This window comes from Platalea leucorodia (genome assembly GCF_965183815.1).
Source record: "Platalea leucorodia genome assembly, chromosome: 5".
NCBI lineage: Eukaryota > Metazoa > Chordata > Aves > Pelecaniformes > Threskiornithidae > Platalea > Platalea leucorodia.
In genome coordinates this window covers 3,345,244-3,360,432 of record NC_138827.1, presented here as the reverse complement: position 1 = coordinate 3,360,432, position 15,189 = coordinate 3,345,244, and the positions used below count along the sequence as shown (strand labels likewise).

At 38.0% G+C, this 15,189-nt stretch overlaps 1 protein-coding gene across 9 annotated transcripts in view; it reads left to right on the top strand.

Annotated features, from left to right (window-relative positions):
• Window positions 1–15,189, top strand: part of PARN (poly(A)-specific ribonuclease) — a 66,001-nt gene that overhangs the window by 21,102 nt on the left and 29,710 nt on the right. For all 9 annotated transcript variants that reach the window (XR_014228139.1, XM_082311496.1, XM_082311497.1 and 6 more), the window contains 2 exons: window positions 6,111–6,166; window positions 10,856–10,942. Coding sequence is in view for 8 of the 9 variants with exons in the window: in XM_082311496.1 (XP_082167622.1) it covers window positions 6,111–6,166; window positions 10,856–10,942 (143 nt within the window). In the remaining variant the exon portion in view is untranslated. The remainder of the gene's footprint in view (window positions 1–6,110; window positions 6,167–10,855; window positions 10,943–15,189) is intronic.

Genomic DNA, 15,189 nt, shown 5'->3' with positions numbered 1-15,189 from the left:
GGATCTTCACGCAAGTTACTTGAACAAATTGAAGTAAGACTTGAGAAATCTAGAGGTCTTTATGCACAGATTTGATTCTTTGCATATTTAATCTGTAGATTTTACCTCATGAAGATTCTAAAGGTAGTGTAACGTGTCACATAAAGGGAAAGGAGTTGAAATTAAAAAGCTGATAGTGCTTTAGTCTGTCTGTTTATTTAAATTCAGGAGAAATTCCATTCTTTCAAGCCCTATCGTATAGGAGTTGGCAAAAGTAATTATTTTAGCTTCAGATGGCCCACACAAATGAGGGAATAATCGCGATCAATGGCTTTCAGCTTTCATTGGTCTGGAAACCAAATGACCGTAGTGACAGCAGTTACGTGATTCTCTTGACACCAAGACATCTGAGGCAGTAACTCCATATATTCTAGCAGACGTTATAAATTCTGTGTACGTTCCTTAGATTGAACATGGACGCGCAGTCACCGCTTGATTTGAATGTGAAGGTGATGATAGAACTGATCAGCATAAGTTCATTTTAAGATAGGATTTATCCCAGGGCTGTTTTTAGTAACACTAGCACACACACATGCCAGCTAGTAGATGTCAATTGAGGGGGTTATTTCTTCAATCCTGAACCAAAATGCTTTCAGTTCTTTCTAGAGATGCATATCTGCACCAAGTACAAACTGAAACTTCTAAAAGTGTCGCAATAATACCTTAAATTTAAACTTTTCATGTTAATTAAGTTGTGTAGTTCAAATATGACATTCCTCTGACAGTGTCATTTCGAAGTTTTGGAGGAAGCCTGCCGTGTCTCTTCTGGCTTCAGAGTTAACACTGCCTAACTGTAATGAAAGGGAAAGTGAACAAAAAATCATAGGGAGAAGAACAGCTCTCACTCTTTCTTCCCCCCCCCCCCAAGCAAGAACTGAAAATTACAGTTTACAAGAAAAAAAGAAAGTTTATCCATTCTGTCATTATTCAGAACTTGTAGCTTCTTGTTTCAGAAAAGTTATACATTATTTTCAAATCATGAAAACTTGGAAAACTTGCCATGTCTGACTTTCACATGATCTTAGAAGCTTTGCTATGTTCTAACTAACATCTGCCACCTCACCTCAGTCAGAGCTTGGAGATGAGACTGTCTCGCCTTTTCCTTACAGTGAGCAGGCCAAGGCTTGTATTTTTAAAGCTTTTTTTTTTTTCCTCCTATAATGCAAAATAACAAACCAGAATAAGACAACTCCATATATTTAATTATTTTTTAAAAAAGAAAAAAGATTTACGTACATGTTAGAAGTTGGAGTTGTTGGATATTTAAACGAACGAGTCTTTTGTTCTGTCGGTGTGTCCTTGCAGACCAGATGGCTGTTTCCAGTGCCTGGTCTGTGTAGCACCTGTAAGTAGCATCCAGGGCTTGTGCAGTTTACATGGTTAACTTCAGGTCCCTCGTAAGTATGTTGCTTCTGGGGCTTTTTTGCAGGTATGCTCTGGGCTGCCAGCTAGCTTCCTGCTACACCTAGTTTTCTCTAGTTTGTGGTCTAGAAGCTTTCCCTAGCTGAGCATCCTCTCTTCCTCCCGGGGAGAAAAAAAACTATCTTCCTCCTTCCTCCAGAAGTTCTACCTGATCCTGTGGGCAGCAGTCAGAACAAGGAAACCTTTTCCTTTGTGCTGTAGTCATGTTCTTCAAGCAAAACACAAACTACAACATGCAAACAGTAAGCTAAACAAATGAAAGTTATACTATCTGTCACAAAAGTTTTTTCTGAAAGAAGCTGAACAGAGTAGTTGATTATAAGGCGATTATTTAGAAACAATGTTCTCCGTTTGAACTATTATCAAGATAGTCTTGAAAATGTTCTTTAAAGCAGACCACTTTGGGATTCTTTGGGTTGCTTACAAAGTCTTAATTTCAAGATCTCTGAATACTAGGTGTTTAACTACAGTTGAGAGATTAAACTTCTACATGACTGGTGTGACTGATAGCATTTTGGAAATGTTTTCTGTTTGAATAGACTTGTCACTAATGTGAATAGTGGGAGTAAATTTAAAACTGAAAAATCAAGCTTTGATTTTTACAAACTTAGCCTTCAAAGAAAGGTAATACGGTTTTCAGTAGTTATTTTGGCCTCTTCCGTTATGTCGGCAAAGTTACGGAACTTCCTGGCTTGCCGTTCAAGAGTGGAGGCCAGAATATAGGTTAATGTTCATATAGGTTGATGATGAACATAGGTAAAATCTTTAGTTTCAACTTCTTGTAAGAGTGGAACTGATTAAAAACAGACTTTGCCTTAGGGTTGTTTGGCTCTTTTAGGCATAAAGCAGTAAGTTACATGATAAACAACTCAATAAGCCAAGAATTCCAGAGATGCATTTCTGTAGTCTTTTATGCTTCATTGTATATACAACGTCTTTGAAAAATCATGTTCATGTGAACAATCTGCTGTGAGTAGTCCCTGATGAACGCTCTAGGAGCTGAGACGGTGGGACTTTTTATATTGTACTATCTAAACTCTTATGTGTATAATTTGGATGCTATATTGTGTTATATGCTGTGGAGCTGATTGGAAATTTTTTGACCTGTTTTGTTTAGAGCAACATCTCTTCTCTTCTTCCATACCCCTCTGCCCCCACCCGCAAGCCCCTCCCAAACTTTTAATGACAACTTTATTTCGGATCTCCTTGAGTTGTTTGAATGTTGCTTTTTTTCTTTTGATGTAGCTGGAGGCAGGGGGTGAAAGAGGTGTAGAGAAATGACAGCACCATGTTTTATTGAGCTGAATAGCATGATGGTCTGTAGAAATATAAATTATCTTAGACATATTTTTTTCATACAACGGGATATCAGAAACCAAAATTTGACGTACGTGCAAATAGCTTGGTTTTGTGCTATATTTGTGGAAAATGTCTCACCAGGGAGTCAGCTACTCTGGCGTGTATTGCAAATCAGTTAGTTTCTCCCTCTGCTTTTCTATATTAATTTAATTTTCTTTGCAAAATCATTGCAAAAGAACATCTGTGTGCTTTTCTGTAGTTTGACCAATAGCTTTTCAATCACAGCATAGGAGTAAACAATTGCTGTCCTTGCGCTTTCCGCCACATGTGGCTGTACTAGTTACTGAGCTGGATTGATAAACTGATCTGGGTTTTAAAAGATGCCTTTTCTTTTTTCAGCTGGATCAGTTTCTCTACACAGTTCAGCTGTGAAAACTTTTATCCTAGCTCAGGGCAGAGGAGGAACGTTGGCTACTTGAGACTGCTTACGCATTGCTGTGAAGTGCCACGATCATAGCCTTGCTCTCCTTATTTTACTTGACTTGGCACAGAAGCAATTGTCTGCTGAGTGGCTGTCTCAAAATACCTCAGAGGTCCTAGGATATTGTTGTATATTGAGAAGTAGACCTCTGACTGTGTGATCTGGCTGTAGCCTCTAAACAGTGTAGGGAATAACATTTTTTAGCTTGGTCAGTAGAGCTTTTAAATAATTGTGAATTAACGTAGTGAAAAGCAACATCATAGCTACAACTTCATGAATCTAGCTAATTTAATACAAAGTAGGATTCATGTTGTCGTACAGAACAACCTTATTAGTTTAAATTTTCTGCAGATAGATGAGGAATCTTACAACCATAATCATGGATATTTAATTATGGATTATGCTGAAACTCAGTGTTCATAATCTATGTGATGTAAATTAGTGCTACAAGATGCAGTTACTGCTGTAATGTACTTGAAGTGCACTTAATATTAAAATCGATATTTGTACTGTCTCTTTAGGGAGTGTGTGTATGTGCTGTTTAGAGCCATAGTTCTTTGACCAAACAAATAAATGTAGGATTTGTCTCAGAGGACAGAAAGCTGATCTTAATCAATCTCAGGTCTATGCATTTTTTTGGCATAAGTCTGTTCTTGCTGTTGGCCACTGTATCGCTTTCCTCAACATGATAAAACCTGGGGGAGGGCAGCTTAACTACTATTCTCCCCAGAAGTTTTTGTTGTATTTTTAGTAAGCTTCATCTTTATTTTCACAGCTACTTAGGGAACTAAACTAGTTATTTGAGTGCTTTAAAAAGTAGCTGGTTCCAAGAATTCTGCGAAAGCTTTTTCTTCAGATAGCTCAACATAAACCAAATCTGCCTTTTTTTTGTTGTTTTGTTTTAACTTTTGCTATCCTGCATGGAGGATGGACAGCCTTCATCCAGTGAAGACTACACTGCTTTTACTGACTAGCTGAAATACTGTATATTTAGGCTATGATTATGCCCTGCACTGGAATCCGAAGAAGGCTGTGGCTCCTACTAACGGTGGCATTGACATTATTTCAGATGATGACATGAGCACAAATCATAGGTAATAAATGGAACTGAGCATCTTCCAACAGCCTGAAGTGAAGCCCAGCTTACTAGCAGAGCACAGATCCCAGTCCTGCGAGTTGTTTTCTGCCCAGCCAGGTGCTTTGTGGTGGTGGTATGATCCTGCCTGATGTCTTCCACCACAGATGGAATATAGTCACCTCCCTTCTATTCCTCCTTGGAAGATGAGCCCCACGCTTCCTCTTTGTATTCCCCCTCCCTTTAATCTCATAAAAGATACCCTTATGGCCTGATCACCGTGTCTCCTGTCTGTTGTTTTCTGGGTGGATGGCTTTTTTTTGTTTCTTTTTTGAGCAATAGCACTGCATGTCCTGTCAGTATTACCCTGGATCTCTAGGAGATGGCAGAGTTAAGGACGTTTTTCTCTGTTTCCTTGTGAAAACTGTCTTCTGAAGCTAGCTTTGTTCTCAAGATGTCACTTCTGTCCTGTTCAAACAGATAGCTGTAATGAAGCCAAGGCTATAGGAGTATGGCACCTAAGGCTAAACATAAGAAGAAACTGGCTCCTTTGTAAAATATCTTCATTACTCAGTGCTATGCTGGAATTGTTAAAGTTTCTAAAGTTAATTGATGCTGATGTTTCTAATTTTTATTGATAAAATTCCTTTTAGGTTCTGCAGTGCTCAGGGGGACACAATGCACATTATACCCTATCTCCCCTGAGACTCAGGAAGAGAAATTAGATGGGACAGTGTGTATCATAACTGGTGCCAGTTCTCTGAAGATCCTCTGGCTCACATGTGAACCTATCATATAGTCCATTTTCTCCCCAGTGGTTTTTTTTTTTTTTTTGGTCTTTCTCCTGAGTATTTATAATAAAGACAAGTTATCAACTGCATTCCAGTAGACTTTTCAGTGATACAAGTGACCATAAGGACATAATATTCAAACTCTTAACTAATAGTGAGTGTGGTATGATACAAAGAATCTCTAGGGAATTACAGATCAGTCTGCACACTTAAAATGTTTTTATCAGCTGTTTATATCAGTTATTACCTAGCTGAATACTCTAACTGTAATCTGATAAGCGTTTTAGAAGCTTTTTGAAGTTATGATAGAAAAGTTATTTATTTTAGCCCTCCAGTGAACACTACACAGCAACAGTTTTCTAACAGCAATGTGGCATCTATACCTATGACAGGATTTTAGGCTACTTATCTTATTTTGGAGGGAAATAGTTTTCAGAACTGAATATGGGCTTTTATTGACAGCATTTCTTGAATGTTTTGAGAAACTCTTCAGTTACATGTTAAAGAGCAAAAGACTCGTCCTGGTTATCTCCACTAAAGTGTCTTGATGTCTTTTGCAGTTTGGGGGTTTTAAGATCCGTTCTATCTAAAGCATGATGCATTGCTCAGAAAATGGGAAAATATATGTGTATTTAGAATGACAGCTTTTGCACTATCCGCCCTGTAACTGGTTCTTACTGCACAGAGCTGCTACTTTCTAAATGTCCATTTCCCCACTTGTTTTAATTGTTTTCTGCAGTAACAGTGTGGGGCTGCGTTGTTCTTGTTTTGTTGAATAAGTAAAATTACTAGCATGATGCCAAGTAACTTTTTGAACCTGGATTGTTAGGTAATGGATTGGAATTAATTAGAGGGTCTGTTTGTTTTAATATAGCTTAAGATATGGTTGGGATGATTAATTCTGCTTCTTCAGAAGCAACATTTAAAGGAATAGAAAAAGGAAAGCTCATTAAAAGGTCTTTAGGCAGAAATTTGCTAATGGTGCTTTTCCATTTTGCTTCAGGCTATTTCTTATGAGAGTAATGGACATACCATATCTCAATTTGGAAGGACCAGACTGTAAGTAGCTTATTTCATTGTAAACTTACTACCGTTCTGACAAATTTCCTGGAGGAGGAAGTTTAATTATCATATATCTAAAGCACGGGACATCAGCTGTGTTTAGGTTATTAGCCACTTATCAAACAATCTGAAAGATCCCCCTTTTTTTTTTTTTTGTGAATGAAATAGTAAAAAAAAGTTCTTCAACTTTGACTGGAGAATCTACATTATAAAGGGGATTAACTAGAACAGATTAAACTATTGTAACTAAATGTAACCGAGGTTGAAGTTAACCGCTTTATGGTTATTTTGGGTCACTATTCTTACGTACCATGCAACATATAAAGTGGCGTCTTAACACTTTCCCCCCTCTCCCCTCACCCTAGCAGTAAAAACAGGATGCAAACTAGTGAATAGCAAAAGGTTCTGAAAATATTCTGGCCGCTTTCCTTCACAATTTGTGTGCAGCAGTACCTTTACTTAACTTCAATCAAAACATCAGAATTCTTTTGCCACATGAGATTATGCTTACATAAATGGAAAAATATTATTTGAAATATTTTTACATTTAGAGTTATTTCAGGTTACGGACCTGATAAGTTGCTAATACATTTAAATGAAAACAGATTTTACAAATATAAAGGTCCTTACTGTTATGGGATGTACACTGTGAGGGAGGAGACTTCGGGTGGGTGTTACCACTGGTGCCTTGATTTATGAAAAAGTGAAGCCCTGGAGGTCAGTCTAGTCCTCAACTAGACGAAAGCTTAATTTTATACTGTGAGGTCAGATACACGAGTGTCTTAAAAATGATACCCATCTGGAAGCAATATTGATGTAAAGACATTTTCCACTCCATGCATCGGAAAGCTCTGACTGGAGGATGACCCTTTATTAGGTGCTAGTTAAATACTAACAGAATGCAGTTCTAGAAAGATGGAAGTAACTGCTGGAGAGGCAGATATATGCTGTAAGGGCATATATTTAATTTTTAAATGCAGTTAGGTGATCAGATCGCTGAGCTCTGGCTCTGCAGATCTGTTGGAATGGTTATCTAATTATGTTGCATACTTCTTCCCCCAACTGTTTGATATTGAGTGGAAGAATGGGTAAATACTTTGGGTCATTGAGAGAATGCCAAAGTTACTAAGCTGTAAAGATGCTGCTTCCACTTGCTAGCCAACTTACAGGATTGTTCTGATACTTTGCCAAGAAGAGTTGCCAAAGATGAGTCTGCCTCCGAAAGTCTGTCTCTTCCATCTGAAAGCCACTCCTGTAGTGGACTGATGCAGATGCTACAGTAGAATCTGAACCAGGGAGACTTTCTAAGCTTCAAAACGGAAAGTACATCCAGGGAGGCATGTTTGGCTGGCTGCTTTAGAAACTTCTATTTCTATTCTGAGATTTAAATGCTACTGTAGGTTGAGGAAGCTGTCTGGTTGGTTGTTGTCTGTAGGGGGCATTTTTGCAGAAAAGTAAAGCCATGCAAAGAATAAGGCCACACTTCTGTGTTAGATATACTAGGAGAGTATATTTAAAAAAAACAAAAACAAAACAAAACAAAAACAAAAAACAAACAAAACAAAAGGTGAGGCGCAGCTAACTAGGTGACTGCTGTAAGTTTTGTTGTGTTTGTCAGTTTGTTTGTCCTGTAGTGTTAGAGCTAGTTTGTACAATTTTTCCAGAAATAATGGAGTTCGGTAACATATGCTGGGTCAAATAGTATTGAATACGTGAAAGTGGCTTTCATCACCTTCTTTTGCTACCGTGTATTAAAAACTCCTTTAAAAAGAACAAGGTTGCTGCACAAAATGACTGCAAAGCAGAATATGAATCAAATATTTCTCATCTGTGTAGGTAGAATGTATAGAGGTTTAACAGAGGATTCAGAGTGAATTTAAGAATAACCTGATACTGGAGGGTTAGGAGTAGTTTCTAATCAATAGAAAAAGGCGGTTATAACATCTGAAACGGGAGTTGTTACAATTCTCTGCTACTGGATTGCAAATACTTAAACCTTTGAATTGCTAGTTGTCCAATAGGCTAGGCAGCAATGAATTGGTCTTCATTGGCTTGTTAAGACAACTGGTGGGGTTTTGGTGTTTGGCTTGTGTAGTGCCAAAAAAATTGAATTCTGGTGCTTAAAAAATGTTGTGTCCTTTTTGGTTTTTGAAGTAGCAGATTAAAGAACAAGACTTCCCCTGTGCTCATGAAGGGATTGCTGTCTTCAGCTACTTGTGTCTCCATCCAATCTGATGCTCAGGCGCTCATGCAAACCTGTCATTTGTTAGCAGGGGGTTTCTAATAAACTCATGCTAACCTGGCTTGTTTTGAGCGAAAAAGATTAAAGCACTTACAAGCAAATAACAAGTGGCTGGAGGCTGGCAACTATAACATCTTCAGTTAATACTGTTTCATCTGGAAGAGGCTATATTCCTGCATACCTGTCTCCGATATCAATTTTATTTCAGCCAATATGATCAGACAGATGAAAAATTTACCCTTTTCGAAGCTGCGTGGGTTCTGCTGACCAACTAATCAGATGCCATGTTGCGACTTACCACAGGGTCATGTTCTGGTCTTGCATTTTTTTTTTGCAACTGAAAAACTAGGTTCTTTACTTATGTGGAGCAAAACAAGGAGTTACTCAAAACAAAACTTATGAAACTTATTTTCCCTTGACTTCATTAAGCATTCAGTATTTCAGTTATGAGCTGCTGAGTTACAACTGTATTATTTTAACTGTTGGTACATGCATTTGGGAAGTCTGGGGGGGTTTTTTTTAGTATTTTAATACTATAATCGAATTCATGGTGCAATCTCTTCCTTAGAAGACAGATGCATTTGGAAATCTCTGTCCTATTTTCATGACATGTTTTGGTTAGAAACTTGAGTTTTAGAGGCCTCTAACTGTTGTGTTCTGTTGAATTTATGCAAGATGTTAAAAAATGATTTGGGAATAAAAATTCCATTAACCCTTTGGGCAGGGGTGGGAAGGCTTAAAACCAAAGCTCATAAAAATCTGTTCTATCTATTCAGCTGTTGAAAGTTACAGTTCTCAAGTTCATACAAAAATGAAGTCCTACTTGTGGAATAGAGTTGCACCTAGAAATGTACATACTTTCTACTATAAAGTACGTACCAGGCTGAGGACACTACCACTTACTGTAATTACTAGTCATAACTAAATTGCAGTAATTGCTAATGCGTAGCTGTATTTATGAAGTTAACAATCCACAAGGCTTTCATCAGTAAACAGTGCAAAGTTGCATTTTAACCAAATGTGGCAAAAAAACCCTAACAGGTTTGCCCTTGTGTAATGGGGTCGAGTACACATCAAAGTCGGATATAGCAGTAACAAGTGGTTGATGGTCCAGTTTTGGACACGTGTGCTCCATGAATGAGATCCACCTTGAAAAATTCTCCTATTTTAATGCTGAAAGCTAAGGAGATCAGAAACTAGAAAAGTTTGTGTCACAAAAGAACTGGGCAGGGTAATTCACTAAGGTGAAAGTCAGGCCCTATATCTCTATACCCAAAGAAGAGAGAAGCTCTTCCTGGGAGTGTTTCCATGTGGTCAAGTTAAAATCTGATAATATAAAGCTCTGTGTAGTTAACCCTTGAGTTACTTTTACCAAACTGGAGCAGTAAATTTTAAAGTGGAACGCTCCACTTTAATGGTTCAGCCTCTGTCTAACATCAAACGTAACATGACAGGGGAAGATCTAGCAGTGTGTCATGCATAAAAACATAAATCTTTGCAGGTACCTGTGGAGAGGCTCAATTAATGACTGGTACGTAGTTCCATATGAAAATGGAAAATATTTCAATATCTAGTATTCCACTTGCTGCTTTTTAAAATATGATAGGAATCCACGTGCTCTAAAAGCTCACGTGTCTAGCAAAAGGATCTTCAGTCGCATGTACATTGCGGTGATTTCTTCTGTACAAATGATCTTTACTGGGCGAGATCAAAGGTCCATCTTGTTCAGTAGCCAAAACCAGGTGTGTAGGGGGAAGTGTGGAAAAGTCAGGCAGCTGTATAGTGGTAATTTCTGCTGTAGTCTTACCTCATCCAGCACTTTGACTAGGATTCTCTCTCTCAAATTCGCAAAGCTCCAAATAACTTTCAGTGTACACCAAAGACGACTTCTGCACTTCTTTAGATGTTGGCCTTTATATGCTATTTTTTTCTTGGTGTAGTTTGTAATAAAAAAAAAAAGTCTGTCAGCATGTGTCTTCTAGCTTGTACCTAATGTTATACGAAAACTGAATTGAACATTGTTTCACAGTAAGTTTTTTTTTTTTTTTTTAATTGACAGAAAAATGGCAACATTGAATTATTGCTAAGAATTTTTTAAAGCTAGAGCTGGCGCATGAAGAGGCTGTTGGTTTTTTTTCTTTTGTCCTTGAACTTGGCACAAGGGCTGTGAAGGACTGGATTTGTGGGTATTTCCCACTGCATGTAGTGCTGTTTCAGTTTCTTATACAGATGAGCTAGTAGGATTTAGTATGTTTATTTCATGCATAATTGCAGGCACATTTTCATTGGTGCCTGATGTAGTTTCATAGATATTGGCCTGTTTTCTTATTTTAAAAAAAAAAAAAAAAAAAAAGCTACATGACTGTATTGGATAATTTTTTTAGGATATTCTGAAGATACCGGTAATGACTCTTATTTTAATAAATGCTTTTTTTGTTTTGCAGTGCAGCCAAAACGAGATCATGTTCTTCATGTTACTTTTCCCAAAGAGTGGAAGACTAGTGACCTTTACCAGCTTTTCAGTGCCTTTGGTGAGTGATAGAGTCTATCCTTCCTTATAAATTTTTTTTTTCCTCCCTCTTTGTCATTAGCAAGTGCCTCTGGTTTCGTTTGTTATTTTTAATCTGTGGATGCGGGCTTACTCCTAGTATATGTAACAATGAATCGCCTTTTGTAATTTTTGAATGGTGTCCTGGGGACTTTCTTTGTAATGATGTGTTGAAAATGTCTGCCCTGATGAACTGCTCTTCGGAAATCTGTTTGTGGTGCTTGTTGAATATCGTGGACCTTTGGTCCTTTTATTTACAGCCTCTCCTGGGGGGAGGAAAGAGTTTATATAGGTGGGTAAAGGGACTGGGGATTGGTGTGAAAGGCAGATCAAGGTTTTAAGAGTAAGGTTCATCCTGCAGTCTGCTTAAAGCCAGGCACTAACTTAGGTGAGGCTAGGCAAGCAAGCAAGCTTGAAAATAACCAATTTGATTTCAAGGTTGGGAACACCATCCAAGTCAGAAGAGACAACCGAAAAAGCTATCTAGTAACTGAGGACTAGTAGTCCTGTTGCTCCTCTCCTAAGTATTAGTTTATAATGTAAGGATATGGAGATGCTAATTAATTGACAGTGATCTCCTGATACCTGACTCTTGCAGCAGAAAACAGTGCTTTGTGTCCCTAAATCAGAACAAGAATGATCTTTCATACGGCCCTTTGTGGGATGTTGTTTCTAAGATTTTTATTGCAGACTGGTTTCTAGTTTGTTATTGCTAGGTAAGGTAATGCTTCAAAAGAGATTTTTTGGGCTTGCAAATAATTTTGTATTATTTTTCTGGGTGTTTGTGGGGGGGGTTTTGTTGTTTTTTGGGGAGGGGAGTGTTTTTTGGTTTTGTTTTGCAAAGAGGTAACTTCATTTCTTAAAACACTTAATGTAAAAAAAAAAATTATCACTCTTATTAAAATAGTTTTTGCATGATTTTCCAGAAATACTTGCTTGTAATACTTACATTATTGAAAGTAGCTTATTAAATGTTAAGTATAATAGACATCTTGTCTTCCTCAAATTCTGTAATAAGGATTTTAATGGGAAATTGATTAAAAAAAAAAAAAAAAAAAGGATCTATTTACCAAAGTGTTTACTGGGGGAGAATCACTTTCTTGCTTAAAAAAAATAAAATCTTTGCTTTATATTACATTAGTCTTGGCAGCTCTAAGCAGAGCATGTATGACTGAATTTGTAATTTCCCTATTTCTAAAAAATTTTCTGCTTGGCACTATAGTTTCCCCTTTTTCCTGCCTCCAGTTTTACTTAAAGTCCCAGTTATCGATTTTTGTCCCTTGGAGTATAATCGCTGTAAAAACCGTGCCTATTTGTACATGTGTTTTTAGGCAGGTAAGTGGCTAGCTGGCTCTCTACCATGAAATGGACCTTTCCCCTTTTGGATACAAGCAAGTTAAGAGATGTCTGTGTAGCCAGTACTTGATCGATGTACTGCAGTTGTTTCAAAGGAATCGAATCATAGAATCATTTAGGTTGGAAAAGACCTTTAAATCATCGAGTCCAACCGTTAATCCAGCACTGCCAAGCCCACCACTAAACCATGTCCCTAAGCACAACATCTCCCCGGCTTTTAAATACCTCCAGGGGACTCAACCCATTCCCTGGGCAGCCTGGGCCAGGGCCTGACAGCCATTTGGGGGAAGAAATTTTTCCCAATATCCAACCCAAACCTGCCCTGGCGCAGCTTGAGGCCGTTCCCTCTCATCCTAGCAGTTGTTATGTACCACACTTAATGACTTAAGTCAGAGTTTGTAGTGTGGCAAACGGATTCAGGGCAAACCTGAACCTAACCTCCATTGAAATAATCGCTGTGGTATCCATACGGATGTTTAATCACCAGTACAAGGATGGAAGTCCCTCGGTGAACTCAGTCGTGTCACTCCGGTGCTTGCTGTGGGTCACCACGCTAGTTTACAGAATGGTACCGTTCTTCTCCTCGTCACCTGGAATTGTGAGCCGATAGTCTGTGCAGGGTCTCTGATCTATATAAAATTCATTTAGTTCCTTCTGACTTTTTGATCTGTACTGCAGCATGATGCCGGTATAATGCTGGATAGGATTTAATACTCCCGATTGGGAAATCTAGAATGTGAGAACGTAGAAGGTTACTGAGATTCTTCTGGAGTTGCTGTTACAGGGGTAAGGAACAATGCAGTTTGGACGTTGTTTCCATAGGCTTTAAAGACTCAGCCATATAATTTTTCTTACTTTATCAACTGCCCGCCTTCAGTGTTGGTGTGAAACGCCAGCGCAGATCACTGCCGCCAGGGGTCATACACACGTCGCAAAATGCCATTCAATTTTGAAATTCCCATTTCTCTCACTTCTCCAGATTTCAGAGCTGAATGTTTTCATACCTGGATTTACAAACTCCTGGTATTTGGGTAGTACTTAATCTATATTTTGTTTTAGGTCTTATTGCCATGGTATCTCAAAAAACCCTGCAGATTCCTTCCAGAATTCTAGGAGGGCCCATGCTTTTTCAGTTGTAGCTGGACAGAGAGACAGAGTGGAGCAATGTGAGGTTATGTGATTTGCCAAAAGCCCCAAAAATATGGCATTAACAGACATGAAATATCCCGATTTACTACACCAGTTAAACAAAAGTGTTTTTAAATTAAGCTCTTACCCGAGTTAAAAGTCAGTTGTTAAACTGAATAGCAACATTAATCTGACTTTACAGCAAAATGATTTTGAATTTGTTTTAGCCTAGAGTGAATTGAAGGAGAGTTGTAATCTTCCACGTAGCTTCTAATGAAGGCGGTGGAACAGCTGACGGGGCTGCAGTGTCGGACTTGGAATTGGTTTACGTTTGCTGCTCTAGAAGGAGCGTTCGTGATTCTCAAGTCTTTCAGTACTGCATGCATACCAAGCGTACACCTGTTCGTGCACGATGGTTTTATAGTCTCATGGGTGAATGTACTTTCACTGTCAAGTACTTGCAGTACTATGCAGTCTCTTAAACCATGTTCTTTAAATTCTTAAATTTGGGTAGCTTATTTGGTCACACTGATGTGAAATATGAAGGTATTAAAATAATATTTGCTGGAATACAGCTTTTGTGTATATCCTTCACTTCTACGTAAATAAATGTCTTTGGGCTTTAATTAAAGCACATACTATAAAGTATTATAAAAACTACTACCTAAAAATTTTCAAAGTGAGTGGAGTCAAACCGATGCATTGTATTTTGTGAGAGCGTGAGAGTCGTCTCTAAGAGGGAGGTGGACGCTGATGTAGTTCATGGAGTCATAGTGATCTTGAAGGTGCATATATTATTTTTAAAATGTAATCAGTCCTTTTTGTGTTTAAATGTTGTTCTCGTAGTCTAAGCTACTATATAGGTGAGTTTTAAGTGACTCTCAAATACATTTTTGAGACTCATTTACAAGTTCCATACGCTATGACATCTGTTCCTGTTAACCGCTGTACTGCAAACTCACTGTTTAACTTTTCTTAAAAAAAAAAAAAAGTGGAGCTTGAAAAGTGTCCCCTTCAAAGGTGAACAATTTAGTTTAAGAAAAAACTTCTAGCACACAGTATATGTATTCTCCTGAGCTCGTGTTCATATAGACATGTGAGCTTCAAGTGTTGGTTTTTTTAGGTTGGGGGGGGCTTAGGTGTGTTTTTTGTGGTGTGGGGTTCTTTGGTTTTTGTTGTTTGTTTTGGTTTTTGGGGGGGGGGGGGGTGTTAAATTTTAATCCTATTTTTTCTCTGTGCATTTCTGGCCTTTCCTCCTTCTTCTCATGCCAATGTTTCCTTCAGCTGTTCTTGCTTTCTTTGTCCTCTGTCTTCCTGCCAGAAAGGTGAAAGCTCTGTTAACCCTTCTCAATTATTCACCAGGAAAATGTTGTTTGTGTTTAATATACGCTTCAACCCTTGCTTGTAGACTAAAAGCTTCAACTATTTCTGTTGTCTGATGCAGTCAGTGTCCAGAAACTCTTAGCAATTCTATTATGGTGTCAATGTGGTCGATTTTTTTTTAATTTTTTTTTTTTTATTGTAAGAAAGTAGAATATATTAATAAACATTTTTGGTTAAATAAAGGTCCATATAGTCCTAATACCCATCTTAAACAGCTGTTAGTAGCAATTAAATGCTTAGGAAATGTATAGGAACAGAGCCAAAGTAAAACAACTTTCCTGCCTTCTAGCAATCTGTAACTGAGGGACTCACGAGCTAGAGGTCACACTTGCATCTTCTAGTTCTAGCCTTGCACAGCTTTCC